Source organism: Mus musculus, chromosome 1 (genome assembly GCF_000001635.26).
Source record: "Mus musculus strain C57BL/6J chromosome 1, GRCm38.p6 C57BL/6J".
Taxonomy (NCBI): Eukaryota; Metazoa; Chordata; class Mammalia; order Rodentia; family Muridae; genus Mus; species Mus musculus.
Window position 1 is genome coordinate 6,227,594 of NC_000067.6, and position 19,049 is coordinate 6,246,642.

At 36.4% G+C, this 19,049-nt stretch overlaps 1 protein-coding gene across 6 annotated transcripts in view; it reads left to right on the plus strand.

Moving 5' to 3' along the window:
- Nucleotides 1-19,049, plus strand: part of Rb1cc1 (RB1-inducible coiled-coil 1) — a 61,742-nt gene that overhangs the window by 12,960 nt on the left and 29,733 nt on the right. For all 6 annotated transcript variants that reach the window (XM_011238341.3, XM_011238338.3, XM_006495443.4 and 3 more), the window contains 11 exons: nt 347-456; nt 2,366-2,480; nt 6,368-6,494; nt 6,636-6,806; nt 10,669-10,871; nt 12,359-12,785; nt 16,512-16,682; nt 17,202-17,386; nt 17,565-17,751; nt 17,832-17,913; nt 18,005-18,066. In XM_011238341.3, coding sequence (XP_011236643.1) covers nt 2,410-2,480; nt 6,368-6,494; nt 6,636-6,806; nt 10,669-10,871; nt 12,359-12,785; nt 16,512-16,682; nt 17,202-17,386; nt 17,565-17,751; nt 17,832-17,913; nt 18,005-18,066 — 1,686 coding nt within the window. In that variant the 5' untranslated portion in view covers nt 347-456; nt 2,366-2,409. The remainder of the gene's footprint in view (nt 1-346; nt 457-2,365; nt 2,481-6,367; nt 6,495-6,635; nt 6,807-10,668; nt 10,872-12,358; nt 12,786-16,511; nt 16,683-17,201; nt 17,387-17,564; nt 17,752-17,831; nt 17,914-18,004; nt 18,067-19,049) is intronic.

A 19,049-nucleotide genomic window follows, 5' to 3' on the forward strand; every position in this document is an offset into this window, starting at 1 on the left:
AGAAATAATTCTGAATACAAGAAGTGAATATATTCTGTGACATTAAACTTTGGAGGCTAATAAGTAAAAATTGTGGAGCCTTGAATGGAAATATTTTGTTAGGCATTAGTACTTCAGGCTATGAAGCATTCATGATAATTTGGTGATTTTTGTCTTTAGTGAAGCATTATAGGTCTGCATTACAGTTGTAGATTCAGTAAATATGTAGGCAGAAAAACTGGACCAGATAGAGAACTGTTATTATAGATGGCAGTTTTAAAGGAAAAGAATGATTATGTTGTTTTGACACTGAATTATTTCTCTAGAATTATTTCTCTATAATGATTTTGAAATTTCTCTTTTCCAGTTCTCTGAGTTTCACCAGTAATGCCACTCAGTTGCCAATATCAAGCAAGCGCATATAAGACACTTGTAATCTTTTAAGAAAAGTAGTACTTCTCTTCACAGTATCTGGCGGTAAGTCATACTTAAGCCTTTATAACTGTGTTTTTGATCCATTGACATCATAGTTTTAAAACCTTTATTTACCTTTCCTTAAGAGAAAATTTTATTTTATGACTCAGAAGGGAAGAACATAAACCATGCTAATCTCAGAGGTTAATTTTATCAATTTTATTTGTCTATAGGATTTCTACCACCTGCTTCTTAAAAACAAATAATGAAGGAAAAAAAAAAACCTAAGATCTTACGGTCTAGTCGTGGTCCTTCATTATGAAGTGTTCACAAATGACTTTTTAAATTGAGCAAGTTAATGGCAGAGTACCTTTAAATAATTTCATTTCGAGATCCATATTCAATTTATAGTTAGTGGTAGAAGGTGATTTTTGTTTTTAAGGATGTGTTTATTTTTATTTCTGGGTATAAGTGTTTTCCTGCATGTATGTCTGTGCCTGGCGCATTCAGGGGCTAGAAGAGAACATTGGATCTTCTGGAACTAAAATTACTGCTAGTTGTGAGTCACTATGTAAGTGCTGGGTATTGAACCTGGATTCTATAAGAGCTGCAGTAGTGTCAGGCGTGGTGGCGCACGCCTTATAATCCCAGCACTTGGGAGGCAGAGGCAGGCAGATTTCTGAGTTCGAAGCTAGCCTGGTCTACAGAGTGAGTTCCAGGACAGCCAGGGCTATACAGCGAAACCCTGTCTCAAAAAAAAATAAAAAAATAAAAAAAAGAGCTGCAGTGGTCTTAACCACTGGGCCATCTGTCCAGTCCCTGGCTGCTGGCTTTTTTGGGGTAGGAAAAGGGTTAGTTTTTTTTGTAGAGTAGTCTAGCTCATTAAAGAGACAGAATACAGACTAAGCAGCAACCAAGTAGGAGGAAGGTCTGTGTGTGTGTGTGTGTGTGTGTGTGTGTGTGTGTGTGGTATTTCTTTAACTTGAAATCAATAGCTCTTCTCTGTTTCTGGGCAGGGGATGTGCACACAGTTCATGGGATATATATATTATATATATAGTCCTGTATCCTGGAGTGGAGGCAAGAGTTGGATGTCATTTGTCTTGCTCTATCTCTCTTCTGACTTATTTTCTTGAGACACAATCCTCCTCTAAACCTGGAGCTAGGTTGGGACCTGCAAGTTCCAGTGAGCTTTCAGTGTTTTCCTTTCACATTATTTGGATTCTCAGCTTTCCCATGACCTGCCCTACTGTTTATATGGGTCCTTGGGATTTGAACTCTATCCTCTTGATTAAGCAGCGAGTACTTTTGACCCGTGGAAACATCTTCTTAGCCTAATAATGGCCAATTAATTGTAGTTTTATTTGCTCCCTGAAACAAGAAGGCAGAGCAGTGCCTTTGGAGTTTTTGTTTTGAGATTAAAATCACTGCTTCTTGGACTGGCCTGGAATTTAATATGTAGCCCAGGCTGGCTTTGAACTCCAAGCCATCATCCTGCCTCAGCCTCCTGAGTACTGGGATAACAAACAGGTAAGTGCTCCTGCCCTCAATATACACATACACACTGTTTTATGTTGTTTACTCCTCTGTTAAAGATTCAATCTAGACCTTTTTTGTCTACTGCATTCAAATCAATTACTCCGTTGAATTTCTCCTCCAGCCCCCTAGCCCCTGGCAATTTTTAATTCAGAGTATAGAAAACAAGAAATTATACACATTACTTTTCTAATGGTAGGCCTGTTTTCGTCCTGCACAAAAGCTGTCTGTAAGGTGTAGAACTGTTAATACTTTTCACTAGCCTCATTCAAAACAAAACAAAACAAAACAAAACATGAGTTGCTTGCATAGTCCAATATAGTTATCTTAAAATCAACAGACATTTTATTTTTTGTTGTATAGTAAGACTGTTCTATCATAGTGATGAAGGTATTCAACCGTATTCTGAAATGGTTCCCTTTGTTTTTTCACTTAGGATCAACACTGGAGGGTGAGGTGTCAGCTTCCAGAAAGATCATCATGAAGTTATATGTGTTTCTGGTTAACACCGGAACCACGCTGACATTTGACACTGAGCTAACTGTGCAAACGTGAGTTATATTGCACTTATCCTTTGGTTTTCCAACTTAATGAAAAAAATTACTTTATTTTAAGAAAATATTCTACCATGATAAAACCAAGTGCAATCTGAATTTAATCCCAAAGCCCAAGCCGAAAGGACAGTTTAATGACTTGTGCTCTTGTAATGGAAGGTTAGGGAATCCCTCTGGACAGACGGTCTAGCCTAGTTTGGTGAAATTCAAAACTGACAGACACTGTCTTCAAGGACGTAAATCTTCCCAAGGACAACACTTCCTGAGGGAGATTTCATGTGATCTCATGTGCACATGTAACCACACACATATGCACACACACAAAATATGCATTTGCATACACATACAAACGTTTTTTAAAGTTCTGCTTCTTAAACAGAATGGGGCTAGGGAGTTGGCTTAGCAACTAAAGACCAGTTGCTGTTGAAGAGAATACAATTTGAGTCCCAGCACCCATATGGCAGCTCACAACCATCTGAATCTTCAATTTCAGGGAATCCAGTGCCCTCTTCTGACCTCTGCAGCACCAGGCACATGTAGTACACAATGAACATAAAAATAATAAAACCAAATCTAATTTTAAATAATTAATTAAAAAACTTACTTAATTTAAGGGAAAAACGTAACCAATATATATGAAAAAAAATAGCAAGCTGGGAATGTTAAACACAAGTTTTGTCCCCCCACTCACCTTGGAGGTAGACAGAAATCCAAGTTTCATGACAATCAGGGATACTTAGTGAAACTTTGTCTCAAAAAACAGTAGCCATATAGTAAATCTCAAATCGTAGTGTATTTTCTTACTCATCATACATAATTGATGATAAAATGCTAAAATTAATTTCTATAAATTGTGCTTTCTCATTTTTGCATAACTGTTATTCACAATTTTAAAAGGGTAATTCTAAACTAAAAGTTTATTAGAGCAGTAGGCATCACTTTGCTATTTTTGGTAATTTTTGTATTACATTTTATTTGTGTGTGGTGTGTGTGTGTGTGTGTGTGTTTATGTTTACGCTTGCACATGCAAAAGAGCATGTGTGGAAACTTAGAGGACAATTTGTGCAAATTGAGTTATCTTTATCATCTAGATCTTGGGGATTAAATTCAGGTCATCAAGCTTGACAGTAAAGTAAGTTTCTTTATCCACTGAGCCATCTTGTCCATTTGTTGTTTTTACTCTTGTGTGAATTAAGTCAATGGGTTTGATTTGCTTATTAATGAGAGAATAAAACAAATGGACTATTTTTACCTAATTTAGTGAAGCTCATTTCTAGTCATTTTCTATTTGGTTAGGATATCAAATATTTGAATATTCTCATAACTTTATAAAGTATAAAGGTTAGTTCTCAGGGCAAGGAAAAATTAATTTGAGTTCTCATAGGAAAAAGAAACAAGTAGTTACATACCACTTTCAAGGCTATTTACTTTATTGTAACGATTCAATAGCACTGCAGAGTAATCTCATACTGAAATTATTACAAATAATTTGAATAATTTCTATTTAGAAAATAGCAGTAAGATAGCTAGAAAGATGGCTCATCAATTAAGAGCACTGTTGCTCTTGCAGAGGACCTAGGGTATGTGATGCTGGCTTCTGGGCACAAAACACACACACACACACACACACACACACACACACACACACACACACGCACACATGCACGGAAAGCACTGATATGCAAACTAAAAAGGCTTCCCCCCCCCCCATGTTTGTTGGTTTTTAGTTTTAAATGGTACTGAGGTTGGGAGAGGGCTTCATGAAGTCTCTGAGAATCTATAATTAGTTTGTGAGTACTGGAGGCAGAAAGATATTTTCCTTAGTAGTGGCTCTACTAAGTTGCTTATACTCCTGTATATAAACCCCTACCCATGCTCTTAAAGTAACCCCAGTTAAACCTTAAAAAGAAAGATCAGCATGAGAGTAGAAGAAAGATGGCAAGTAGCTGGAAAGAGGAAGGAGACTAATGAGAGTATAAGGGAGATAACAGAAAAAGAGAGAATATAAAATTTGGGAAAATGTTGAATGTAACATTAATTAATATGTGTTATTAATATGTGTAATTAATATGTGCTAATAAAACGCTTTTTAAAAATGGCACTTAAAGGAGCTGGAGAGTTAGCTTTGGAAGTTTTTGCTATGCGAGCATGAGGACTTGAGTTTGGAAGCCCAATGCCTGACGTTTCAATGTGTGCCTGTAACCTCCAGAGCCTGGAGAGACAGATGAATCCATAGGCCTTGCTCTACAATCAATCTAGCCAAATAGTGAGCTTTAGGTTCAATAGGAAACCCCATCTCAAAATGTGGTGGAAAGCAATGGAGGAGGACATTCAGCATTAACCTCCCATGTCTACATGCAGGCACAGGTGAACATACCCAGTATATGCCAAGTACACATAAATGCACAATTATTTAGTTTCATGCATGGTGTAGGCTTATGAGTGTTGGTCATGTGTGTAGATGTGTCATGTCTTACTCTGTTACCCCCATCCTTTCTTTTCACCATTGAGGTAGGAGCTTTCATTGAATCTAGAGCTTTCTGATTTGGCTAGCCTGCCTAGTCAATACATCCCAGGGGTCTGGAGGTATCTGAATGTCCCCTTGCTACCCTAGAACTGGGGTTACAGACTTGGACCAGCACACTGCCTTTATATGAGTCATGGGAATTTAAACTCAAGGCCTTTTGCTTGTACAGGTAGCACTTTATCGCCCCAGCTGTCTTGAATTCACGTTTTAAATACATTCATTTTGTTTGTTTGTTTTTATTTTTCGTTTTTTTGAGTTTTTTGTTTGTTTGTTTTTTGTTTTGGTTTTTTTGAGACAGGGTTTCCTCTGTATAGCCCTGGCTGTCCTGGAACTCAATCTGTAGACCAGGCCGGCCTCGAACTCAGAAATCCGCCTGCCTCTGCCTCTGCCTCCCAAGTACTGAGATTAAAGGCATGCACCATGACTGCCCGGCCAATCCATTCATTTTTGTTGATGCAGTTTTTCTTCTAGAAGAATGTTTTCTCATTAACTAAGCCCAGGCTTGCCTTGAACTTGCCCAGGATCCTTCTAGAATTTTTTTTAAAGATTTATTTATATTATGAATATGACTACAGTATTGCTGTGTTCAGACACACCAGAAGAGGGCATCAGATCTCATTACAGATGGTTGTGAGCCACCATATGGTTGCTGGGAATTGAACTCAGGACCTCTGGTAGAGCAGTCAGTGCTCTTAACCGCTGAGCCATCTCTCCAGCCCCTCTTCTAGAATTTTAACATGTGGCTATAGGAATTTTTTTTGAAGCAATTTTTACATGGCTTAGATTTACTGTACTTTCTATAATGTATTGTAAAAATCTTAAACACAAACTCTGTGTTTAAATATACATGTATGTTCGTTTATACCTTTCACCATTATTTAAAACCCCCCAAAATAATTTTGTATGCTGCCTGTATTTTATGGGTTCACTTTTAGATATGAAAAACATATGCAGCCGGGCGGTGGCAGTGCACACCTTTAATCCCAGCACTTGGGAGGTAGAGGCAGGTGGATTTCTGAGTTCAAGGCCAGCCTGGTCTACAAAAGTTGAGTTCCAGGACAGCCAGGGCTACACAGAGAAACCCTGTCTCAATAAAACAAAAACAAAACAAAACAAAACAAAAAAAAAAAAAAAACCATAGGCATTTAATTCATTTAATTCACAGCCAGTTGATTGTGGTATCTAATTTAAAAAACAGGAAACTTTTACTACTATCTTTTTGAGAAAAGCCTTAGAATGAAATTCAGTAGTCTAAGGGTGTGTGTTTGTGTGTGTGTGTGTGTGTGTGTGTGTGTGTTATGAAGTGTTTTTATAAAGGTACTACAAATATGTAATAACTGGATTTTATTTTTCTAAGTGTGGCTGATCTTAAGCATGCCATTCAAAGCAAATACAAGATTGCTATTCAGCACCAGGTTCTGGTGGTCAATGGAGGAGAATGCATGGCTGCAGATCGAAGAGTGTGTACTTACAGCGCTGGGACGGTAGGTGTCAAAGATCCTCTACTGCATAGTCTGCTTTCTTAGCAGATGGGAGCAGGGGCTTTGTTTTTGTATTAAGGGCAATACACAAGTTCACCATTTATAACACTTACATTTTTGTCATTTCTGCATTTTTTGATATAGGACACAAATCCAATTTTTCTTTTTAATAAAGAAATGATCTTATGTGACCGTGCACCTGCTATTCCTAAAGCTACCTTTTCAACAGAAAATGACATGGAAATAAAAGTTGAAGAGTCTCTTATGATGCCTGCAGTTTTCCACACTGTTGCTTCAAGGACACAGCTTGCAGTGGTATGATATAAACAATTCCTTTAACTAATTGCTTCTAAAAGCATTCCAATCTAGATAGCAGAGAAGTCAAAATTAAGCATAGATAACATGAAAAATACTCCCCTTACAGTTTTTTTGTTTTTTTTTTTAATTATGTGTGCACTTGTCAAAGAACAACGAGTGGCAGTAGGTTCTCAGTATAGTTTTAGGAATTAACTTGTCTACTTGGTAGTGTGTGCCTTTCCCTAATACCTGTCTCATAGGCCTCTTTATAACATCGTCCTCTACTTAAGAGTCGGGTTGAGGGTTGTGGCTATAGGTTGATCATAGTTTAAGAACATGCACTGTTCTTCCAGAGGACCTGAGTTTGGATTCCAGGATCCATTTTGGGTGATGCACAACTGTCTGAAATTCCAGCTCTAGTGTATCTGATGTCTCAAACTTCCATAGAACCTGTACTTATTTGGTGTACACACATATACAATTAAAACTAGTAAAAATCTTTATATTTTATAATTAATATACTAAGTTTTAGATAAGGAAGAAACATGTTTCTTAGAAGCTGTGAAGTAGCCCAGTTTATGTTTTCCTTTAGAAGGGTAACGTTCAGCACAGTTTCAGTGTTGGTCGCTAAAGCGTAGGAGTGCGTTTAGATGTGTTATATAATGCTGGACAAGATTCTTGTGGCAGGCAAACGGGCGAGCACAATTTGCACATTGCAGTCAGAGTGGCACATTGGTTTATTGGAAGCAGATGGGGATGTATGCTGAGGAAGCTGCTGTTCAGCCTACCTAATAGGGAGCCACAGACTTTTATTTGGTTTTCTTGGAGTAGGTTAACCTTTTGATATTTGTCCATATATTTATTAGTCATGGACTTTAAAGATGCTTTTCTTCTTGTCCACAAGCAATCTCACTTTGTGATTGGCTGGTAGTAGGAAGTGACTTAACCCAGGATTGCTGGGTCCATTTTGTTGCTGTTGTCATCATCATGTAGACTTGGAAGTTCTTGAGTCAGCCTGAGACCCTCTTGGTGGTGGCATCAAGGAAAAAAATTCAGAGGGATTATACTTAAGTATTAAGGATCATACTGTGGGCTGGGTGGTAGTGGCGCAATGCATACTTTAAATCTCAATACTCAGAAAGAAGGCAGAGAAAGGTAGATTTCTATGAGGCCAGCCTGGATTACAAAGCACGTACTAAGTTCCAAAACAGCCGTGGCTACACACACACACACACGCACACACACACACACACACACACACACACACGCACGCACGCACGCACACACACACTCTCACACACACACACGCACGCACACACACAGACACACACACACACACAGACACACACACACACTCACACATACACACACACGCGCACACATACACACACACACACACACACACACACACAGACCCTGTCTTGAAAAAAAAAAGGAGGGGGTTATGCGTGAGCTGAGATGATTTCTTTATTGTAGATAAAAACATATTAAAAAATTATATAGTTGGGTCCGAGAGATGGCTCAGTGGTTGAGAGCACTGGTTGATCTTCCCGAGGACCCGGGCTCAGTTCCCAGTTCCCAGCACCCACATGGCAACTCACAACTATCTGTAACTCTTAAGATCTGACACCCTTGAACATGTATACATGCAGACAAAACACCAATGCATATAAAATAAAAGTAAAAGTAAATAGTTGAAATGAGAGTAAGGAACATTAGTATTGAAACTCAAAATACCAGGCATTGCTATTCTTAAAACAAGAATAAAGACATTTTAGAAACCTCTTCATTCTTTGGGGTCTTGTGCACTTTTATGTAGGGGAAATTTTTTATCACTTTTAAAGGTAATTTTTAGATACCTTAGCAGCTTAGGTAACTTACCTTTGTTAAAGGAAATTGGTCAGATGTTTTCTTACTTGTAGAACTGAGATAAATTTCTCCACTCCTGTGACTATAGATATTTTCTGAATATTTTTTGATGTTGTTGGTTTTTGTAGGGGTGGGTGTGTGTGTGTGTGTGTGTGTGTGTGTGTGTGTGTGTGTGTGTGTGTGTTTCATAATACAGGGTTTCTCTGTTTAGCCCTGTTTGTCCTGGAACTCCCAGTGTAGACTAAGCTGGCCCTGAACTCAGAGATCACCCTGCTTCTGTCCACCAAGTGGGATTAAAAAAATGCACCACCACACAACTATCTTCTGAATATCTTTATTTTGTGCTGTTTTATGTCCTCATTTCTAATTTTTATCATATCTATTACATGTATTATATTTATATTTATTATATGTATTGATTCAGCAAATGTCATGTTTGATCCCTGAGTCTGTTTGTTCACTGATACTTTTCTTTCTTCATTTTGCCCAGTAATAGTAGGTTCAACTAGGCCTTGTAAGCTTCCAGCCATGGACTCATCACCAGGCATGGGGAAGGGGGGGGAGCGTTTCACAGGCATGTTTCACATTCTTCACAGGCATGCATGTGTTTTCTTCTGTGAAACGAGCCTTAAATTAGAAAGTGATTAATTACCCCAGTAACATTTTGCATCTAAATTTTCATTGATGTTGTAAGATCAGTATTCTTACCCAGTAATCATAGCAGTTCACAGAGTTTCCAGCTGGGTAAGAATGTTGCTGTCTCCTACCCCTCTACAGTTGCTTGAATAGCAACTTCTAGTACTATGAGAGTCAGCCAACAGAGAAGCTTCCTGGTCACTACTATCTTTTCTTCTTTTTTTTTTTTTGGATGAATGTGTGAGCTGTCTTCAGCTGTAGGGTCCTAGAGTCCTACCACAAATTCTCATGGACAACTAAGAGCAGTGATAACCTATATTGTGTTTTTGTGGGGGCTGGCCCCCTGGCACACTCCTCCACTGACATATTAATATACATATCCTATATGCAGTGCTATGTTTTATAATAGTAACTTGCTCTCTTTCTGTCAGTTTCCCTGACACATATTGGATGTGTCTAACTACGTGTGTTCCTCATACTTTTGCCTATTTAATGTTAGTATTACACGTGTGCACCACCATGGTGGCCCACAGTAAAATCTGATTGATTTTTGGTAGCATTTTGTGAGATTTGTAGCCCTTTCTTCTCTTTCTCTTTTCCCCTCTAGATTATTTGTTATTAAGTAGTTATATTTTTACATTTGCTATTTTTTCCACTTAATTACTTCCCTGCATTTGGAAAACTTCTTTCTTAATTTATGTCCATATTCTCTTTGTACCTTCGTATTTGGTCTGAACTTGTGAAAGTGGTCACTTTAACAGAGTGTTATTTGTTTTCGGCAGGAGCAGAATTTTTTGTGACAGGGAACTTCTTTTTTTTTTTTTTTTTCAGAAATCTCCCACATATTGCTTTTTAGTTTGCACTTGATACTTCATTCTTTATAATTGAATTCCAATCATCTGTTCTTAGAAATCATTTGATTCTTGAGTGGTCAGTTAGAAAGACCTTGCTGGTGAAGCATGAAGCATTGCCTCCTCAACGCCTGTACAAAAAACTGGGAATGATGGCGTGTGCTAATCCTAATCCCAGGGATGGGCAGCCAGTAGACAGAAGTGTCACTGAGGCTAGCTGGCCACCAGCCCAGCTCCAGGCACAGACCTTGATTTGAAGGAATCAAATGGAAAGTGGATACCCAGCATCTTTTTAACGCTTCCAAGTTCATATATGTATAACATATACATAGCATAACACATACATAGATACACACAAACACACAGGTTTTTTATATTTAAGGACTCCTACAATTGGAAGATGATAAGGTATTTTCAATCTTTCATGTTTGACAAAAATGTTTGTGAAAATGTATGTTTGCATTTCAAACATACATACGGACCATTGCTTTCTTTTATTATTTTCCTTTTTCATTCTCAAACAGGAAATGTATGACGTTGCCAAGAAGCTCTGCTCTTTCTGTGAAGGGCTTGTCCATGATGAACATCTTCAGCACCAAGGCTGGGCTGCAATCATGGCCAATCTGGAGGACTGTTCAAATTCATACCAAAAACTTCTTTTCAAGTTTGAAAGTATTTATTCTGATTATCTTCAATCCATAGAAGACATCAAGTTAAAACTTACTCAGTATGTTTATCATTATGTGAATGTTTAAAATGCCTTTATCAATACTTTTCTAGTCCCTGGATATTGGTTGGAGGCTGTGTTTATTTAAATAAGTATTTTTAGTCTCTTAAAGCATTTTTATTATAATTATCATTATTATTATTTTTTGTGTAAGTACAGGGATGTGTGTTTCAGAGTGCTTACATAAAAGTAAGAGGGCAACTTTTTGATGTTGGTTCTCTCCTCCGGCTGTGGGATTCAGGCTCTTCCTGTTACCCACTCAGCCATCTCTCTGACCCATCTTTACAGTCACACTTTAATTGTGTTCTTGGTTTCTGTTGTTCAATCTATCTAAGAATCTCTTCCTAGCTTTTGCCCAATTGAGAAAATATAAATGGGGGACAGGGAAGACCAGAACTCACTGACATGGAAAACTTAGGTCCTTTACATTTAAATCAAGTGTCGTTGAGTTTTGGAAGGAAAGTGCTAAAATAATGTATAATTAATATGCAAGTGAACAATACTTCAACCTTAGAATATCTAGTAAATGCTATATAAATGCTAGTATATGTACTTTTCAGATTTTGTATTTAGGTTTTTGGGTTTTTGGGGGGGTTTTTGTTTTGTTTGTTTGTTTTTCTGTCTTCTTTGAATTTACCTTAGAGGTGATAGCATGTGTATTCTTTCCTTTCCTTAATTTTTCTTTTCTTTTTTTTTTTTTAAGTGATGCTTGGGAACTCAACCGTCGCCCTTTCCTGTTTCATACAAGCAATTTTGCACCCCAACCCCCATGACTCCTTTTCCTCAGTTGTTTTAATATTGTAGATTGACTATTTTAAGACAAGTTTTGCTCCTTAGTTCTAGACTTCAGAAGAAATATTGGTAGGAAAGAGAATGAATAATAAGTAATAGTAAAAGAATCATTTTAATTGTTTATTACAATAACCTTTCCCACTACCTATCTTGGAGAGGGAGTCCTTCTGATCATATCAATTTACTTTAAGGACCTGAATCTATTAACATTCAGTTTTATGATATCTTAAAGATTACATATTTTCCTCCATATTCTTTAGCAGCTAAACTCTCTTAGTCCATTTTTGATATAGTTAGTATAAGAGTTATCCTAAGGCTAAAATTCTTAATTTAATCCTATATTTTTAATATATTAAATATATTTGATTGTGATAAAGCCAATTACAGTGTGAGTGACTGCTATGGTCAGTCTTCATAAATTTTAATGTTTTTTAATTAATAGGTTGTATTTGAAACAAATTTGAAAGTCAGTGTCTACTTCTTTAGTATAATCTAGCTAGCTTTGCTTTAAATTTGTATTTTAACGTTAGTGATCGCCTCTCTACTAAGCTGTACTTTTAACTGGCTAATAAAGGAGCTTATATGTGAATAAAGACATGGAGCAGTGGTAAGGCTGGTATTTTGAAGTACAGTGTGATTTCGTTGGATGATAGTAGAACACACTCGTTTTACTGACTCATGTTTTGTATCTTAAGTTTAGGAACTGCTGTTTCAGTAATGGCCAAGATTCCACTATTGGAGTGCCTAACCAGACATAGTTACAGGGAATGTTTGGGAAGACCGGATTCTTTGAATGAACATGAAGGCTCAGAGAAAGCTGAGATGAAAAGATCTACTGAACTGGTGCTCTCTCCTGATATGCCTAGAACAACGAACACATCCTTGGTAACCTCATTTCACAAGTCAATGGAGCATGTAGCTCCAGATCCCACCGGTACTGAACGTGGCAAAGAACTTAGGGAATCTTGTCAAAGTACTGTCCAGCAAGAAGAAGCTTCAGTGGATGCTAAAGACAGTGATCTGCCTTTTTTTAATGTTTCTTTGTTAGACTGGATAAATGTTCAAGATAGACCCAATGATGTGGAATCTCTGGTCAGGAAGTGCTTTGATTCTATGAGCAGGGTAAGTTGTGTGTGCGTGCGTGCGCATGCGTGAGGATGATTAACAGCAGAACCTGCGTTGGAGTTTGGAGACTTGATCAAATTATCTGTAACCATGCTTTTGAGTTGATTATAAATTTGGGAAGATTATTTGAGCGTAAATTTTTAGTGCAGTTCAAAGGGTTTGCATTAATAGATTTTGAGTGGTTCAAGAATAAATCACTACAAATTAAAAAATATTTTTGAACATTTCCATTATTTGGAAAGTGGTCTTTTTGCAGTAAGCACCTCCCTACATGAGAATCTTAAACTATTCATCTCCTTAAGAATTCATCAGCAAGACATTGGGCTTTCAGTTACAACTCTAGAAGTAAACCCAGGATAAATGTCTCTTCATATTTGCTCTGTAAATTGATAAAAAGCATTTGCATCAGAAAGAAAATTGCTTTAGTGACACAAAAATACTAATGTTTTGAAGATTTCAGTTGTCAGAATACGAAGGACTTTGCTTAAAGGGGTACTTAGTTTGAAAATAGCTTTAGTCCTTGATTCATTCAATCTTGAAAAAACAAAACACCTGAATATTTGGTCTAGGATACCTGGAACAGCATGTGCCTACCTTATTTAAGTTATAAGTAAAATGAGAACTTTAAGACCTTGGCTTCCTAATATGTTCAGCATCTTTGTCCTTGATAACATCTGATAGATGATAATTTAATTGTTTAAGGCACTTGCCCCAGCAAAAATTGTCAAATGAATGAAAGTGAGCCTAGTATTTCTGCTTAAATACTAATATCTTAGTATCTGAAACATCCATTTATGAATGCATGATTAACCATATAACAGTGGTCACAGTAACCAGTGCCATTTTTATAATAACAACTGTCCTGGAATTCAGAATAGTTTTGCATAAAACCTGTTGCTTGCTAGGGAAGTACTCTACTACTGTTGTATCTTCTGAACTATATAAGCAGAGTTAACTTTCCCGGGCTGACTTTGAACTCAACTGTGTAGTCCAGTTAAGTCTTTTTACAATCCTTCTGCCCCAGCCTTTTGAGTACCTGGGACTATGTAGGACTTGCTACCAGATCCACCACGAGACGTTTTGTGATGAGTGAGTGCTGTTTATCTCATAGAGGTAGTTTTGATTGCCAGCAGTATAATAAACAAAAGGTGCTTAGATTTATTTTTGTTTGCATTTTTTATTCTATTTAGAGCCCTTAGTTTCATAGATTAGTCCAATTTCTGTTGTTTCATAGTGTATATTTATAATGTATAGTGTGAACTCCCATAACTGCCTCAGGAAATGAGTTGGGACATAATTTTTTTTGGAATTTAATGTTTGTAATTTCTGAATTCCATACCAGACACTTCTGGTTTATGCTTTATAAAGTTCTTATCAATCTGAATCCCTAATTTTTATATTTGTTTGGACTGCTAGATAATTTCATAGTAGTTTTGCTTGCAACCCAGTTTTTATTTTTACATAATATTCTATAATTATTGATTTTTTTGTAGACTTCCATTTCACAAATCAAAGAGGATTTATTTTTTGAGTATTTCTTTTATTTATTCATTTATTTTTTAATTCGGTATTTTCTTCATTTACATTTCAAATGCTATCCCAAAAGTCCCCCATGCCCTTATTTTTTTATTTTTATTCATATATATGTATGTGTTTCTGTGGGTGCCTTCAGAGACCAGAAGAAGGCATGACATCTATAGAGATAGATATACACATGGCTTTGTGCATCTTGATGCGGTGCTAGGAACCAAACTTGAGTCTTCTGCAATAGAATTGTGTCTTTTTTTTAAAAATTTTTTTATTATTTAAATGTATTTTATACATCAAACATATTTATTTTGAGAGTCAAATAATACATAAAAAATTGTTCATCTTAATTCATATCCTTTCATACCCTAAAAATATCATTAATGAATATTTAATATTATCCATAACCGAGGATTCTATATCTAATGTTCAATACTGAATTGTTTCAAAACATACAAAATATTCTCTTGGGGCTAAGCATAGTAAAATATCATAAAATATTAAAAATGAATCATTGAGAACTATATTCAAAAGCCCTTACATGATAACCTGACATAGTGGGAGACTATTTAAAACACATTATATATTTGTGTACATTGTCTAACAATCAGTTTACTTAAAAAAGATTATCACTGTTTCTAGGAGAAAAATTATTTTATCAGTGAGTATATTTTAAAAAATTTAAAATAGCAAAAACTCTTTGAAGTTAAACATTAAGAAAATGCTAATTTCAAACACTTGAGAAAAATTACCAATAATACTTCTATGATGATTTTAATATTTTCAACTGTTATAGTCTTTGGGAAAATGGAATAAAATTATCCACAAAATATTAAATAAATTTTTATGACACTAAGGTTTTTTTTAGGAATTATGTTAAAGATAAATCCATTGTTTTTCTCTTCCTGACCATTGTTCACATCACTTGAATTATCATCCTGTTTTATCCTTCCCTAACCTTATATAAAGGGCCTAGTCAAATTCCTCCTTTACACATCAGAACGACAGTCAAAAAGACCCCGATCAGCAAGATGATTCCATGGGTAAAGGAGATCTGAGTATGATGTTTGAGTCCTAGATGGCTGCAGGAGGGAATTGATTCTCATAAGTTGTCCTTTGACCTGTATGTATATGTCATGGCTTCTGAGAGCTCACAATCGTGCCCACACACATGTGTATGTATTTACATGTGTTTGCACATATACAAAATGAACACAGTTGAAGAATAACTTAGAGGATGCCTACATGCTGCTATTGGCAGGTATTCAGAACCCCTGCTGAGGCAGGAAGGCTGAACTAGTTTTCCTCCATTGAAGGTTGAGCTTAGGATCTGACAAGGTGGCCCAGTAGGTCAAAGCCTGAAACTTCATTTTAACCCCCAGGACTCATTGTGAAAGGAGAGAAGGCATTTACTCATGCCCTTTTACCCACCAAGGCTCTAGGTTTAGGTGAGGAGATAGTAGAGTATACCACAGTTCCAGGAGCCTTTAATGAAACAAGGTCATTTAATATCTGTGACCAGTTTTACTAGAAAACAGGCACCACCAAGCGCATCATGTAGTTAAATTTTACACTACAAACACGTAGAACTAAAGTCAGAGGACAGGAAAAATTAACTATTAAGACATCTCATTGACCAAACCATTTCCTTTCAATAGAGATTAAGTTTAAGCTTTCTGTCCCATTTGTTAAGGAAAAACCTTGCCTTTTTAAAGAATGGGATCTTGCTGAGTTGCCTATGCTGGCCTGAACTTTTGGTTTAATTCTACCTTGCTTCTTGAGTTCTGAATTACAAACATATGCCAAACATACCTGGCTATGGAAGATGCTTTGAGAGAAGATGAGTTGATGAGTTACTACCAAAGAGTGGGTTTGTCATTAGCTCCACTTTATATGTCCTTGATGACTTTGAAAATAACATTCTTAGGGATACTGAGAATTGTTTAAATTGGTTGAGAGTTATGATTACTGAAGTTATTATGGTCTTGACTTTTATATTGTGATTTGTTTAACACCAGTTGTTTAGGATGGGGTTCATCCTATTAATCTTCCTTTGCTAGTATAACTTTATTTCCTGTGCATTTTTCTGTATCATTTTCTATATCCTTTGTATCTTAGTCTGTATCTAGTTACTGTGAAATATAGTTAAAACTATTTCCAGAAGATTTTACTCATATATGTTTCCTTCTCATTTAGCTTGACCCAAAGATTATTCAACCATTTATGTTAGAATGCCATCAAACTATTGCCAAACTTGATAATCAGAATATGAAAGCCATTAAAGGGCTTGAAGATCGGCTGTATGCCTTGGACCAGATGATTGCTAGCTGTAGCCGGCTGGTAAATGAACAGAAAGAGCTTGCTCAGGTATCGTGTTTATGACCACTTGATTTCTAGCTCCCAGAGGCAAGCAGCTGAATTTCATTTTGTGCTAGTGTCCCTCTCCTCATTCCCTCCCCTTCTTCCTCCCGCTTGTCACACTTGATGGACTGGAGTTTTCCTGTTTAGCCCAGGCTGTCTTCCTACTTAAGTGCTGTGGTCTCTGCTTGGTAGTTATATGTTTTTTATTCTTTGTGATGTTGATGTTTTATGTGCTTATTTTTAATAAAAAACCACAAATATTATAAAAGTTTAAGATAGCTTAAATTTTGTGTTTCCATGACATTTTAAAGAATTTGTTTGCTTTTGGCTTGTGTTTGTGTTAATTATTTTAGTAAAGCTTTCAAGCTACATATTGTTGTAAGTTGGCTTTCTGTCCTTGGAATAGCCATTTCTTTTTACCCCCCACCCGCCTTTAATGGGAGATAGGAATTTTAGGAATCTAAATGAAAAGTGGTTCCTTGTCAGTTTTTCTCTTGAGAGCTTATGTCATTTTCCTTCCCAAAGGGATTTTTAGCTAATCAGATGAGAGCTGAAAACTTGAAGGATGCATCTGTGTTACCTGATCTGTGTCTGAGTCATGCAAATCAACTAATGATTATGTTGCAAAACCACAGAAAACTGTTGGATATTAAACAGAAGTGCACCACTGCCAAACAAGAGCTAGCAAACAATCTCCACGTCAGACTGAAGTAAGAGATTCCGTCAGACTTCAGTTTTTGTGTTTTTAATCTTCCCAGTAATAACAGTAATTTCATTGAAATGCATATTGATGAACTCTAGGGTTAGACTTTATAGAGCCTTGATCTTCATAGCTTACCTACAAATGACTTTTAGCAAATGTGGAAAACAATGAATCTTTTTCTATAGGTGGTGTTGTTTTGTGATGCTTCATGCTGATCAAGATGGAGAAAAACTGCAGGCACTGCTCCGCCTTGTAATAGAGCTGTTAGAAAGAGTCAGAATTGTTGAGGCTCTTAGTACAGTTCCTCAGATGTATTGCCTAGCTGTTGTTGAGGTTGTAAGAAGAAAAATGTTCATTAAACACTACAGAGAGGTAAGCAATTCTAATTATTTAATTATATATTAACATTCATAATTGGTATATTTTATTAACATAAATGTTCCTCTTCTAAGTGGGCTGGTGCTTTAGTCAAAGACGGAAAACAACTATATGAAGCTGAAAAGTCAAAAAGGGAATCCTTTGGGAAATTATTTAGTAAGTATTAATTTATTTACCCTTTTCCTTCTTTATTTTTTGGCCTTTAGGTAATTTCTAAAATAACCATGTTCCTGGTTTCTTTGTACAGGGAAGTCCTTTTTAAGAAATCGTCTGTTTAAAGGACTGGACTCCTGGCCTTCCTCATTTTGTGTATGTATTTTTTTTTTTCTAACTAGGACTAAATTTCTTTTTTTTTTTTTTAAGGACTAAATTTCTATATTATAAAACCTTATTTTTTCAGGGTTAGAAGCATTTATCAGAAACAGATTAAGTTGTGAGTGATAAAATCTAAAATCTCCCATATATACTTCCTGATCACCTTCAAATTCATGGTCTTTTAAAAATCCATTTACCAACGGTTTATATGTATATATGTGTATATTTAAATATTCCTAGATATAGTCTGAATCTGTATAATGCTACATGTATGTATATTTACAGAGTTGACCATTTGGCACTGGGCAATGATTAGTGTGCTCACCCTGGGAAACCTCTCTTGCTTCCAGCTACTCAGTTGTCTGTAGTTCTTTGTGTAGGGATGAGGCTTTGTGGGCTCTTTCCCATGCAGCTTAATGTGCTCGTTAGTGTCCTCCTTGTTTAGCTCATGTTCAGGTGGTCATGTTGGTGAGACTTTGTGGTTGTAGCTTCTGATGTTACTAGAAGACAAAGTCTCTGAACAATCTTTCTGTCCCCTTTTCAGTGTTCCTTGACTCTAGTGCTTCCTTGAGTGTTGTAGATGTATCGTTTGGTACTGGCTTCCTCAACTCTTCATATTGATTGGTTTTCATTTTTTGTAGTCTCTGTTGCAAAAGAGAAGATTCCTTGGTGGAGGGTAAAAATGTGTACGTCTACGTGGGTATAAGGACAGATATTCAAAGATTGTTATGGATTAAGCTGATTAAGTTAGTGGTTGTATATTCTCCTACAGTAATCTTGATTTCACTAGTGCTGAATAGTTAGTTAGGTTTGCAGTACTGACATGGTCTCTTTTCTGTTGAGCAAGTCTTAAGTTCAGTTAGAGAGCTTTTGCTTACTGCCAAGGTGTGAGGTTTTTTTGTTTTGTTTTGTTTTTTGGGTTTTTTTTTTTTTTAAGACAGGGTTTCTCAGTATAGTCTGGCTGTCCTGGAACTCAC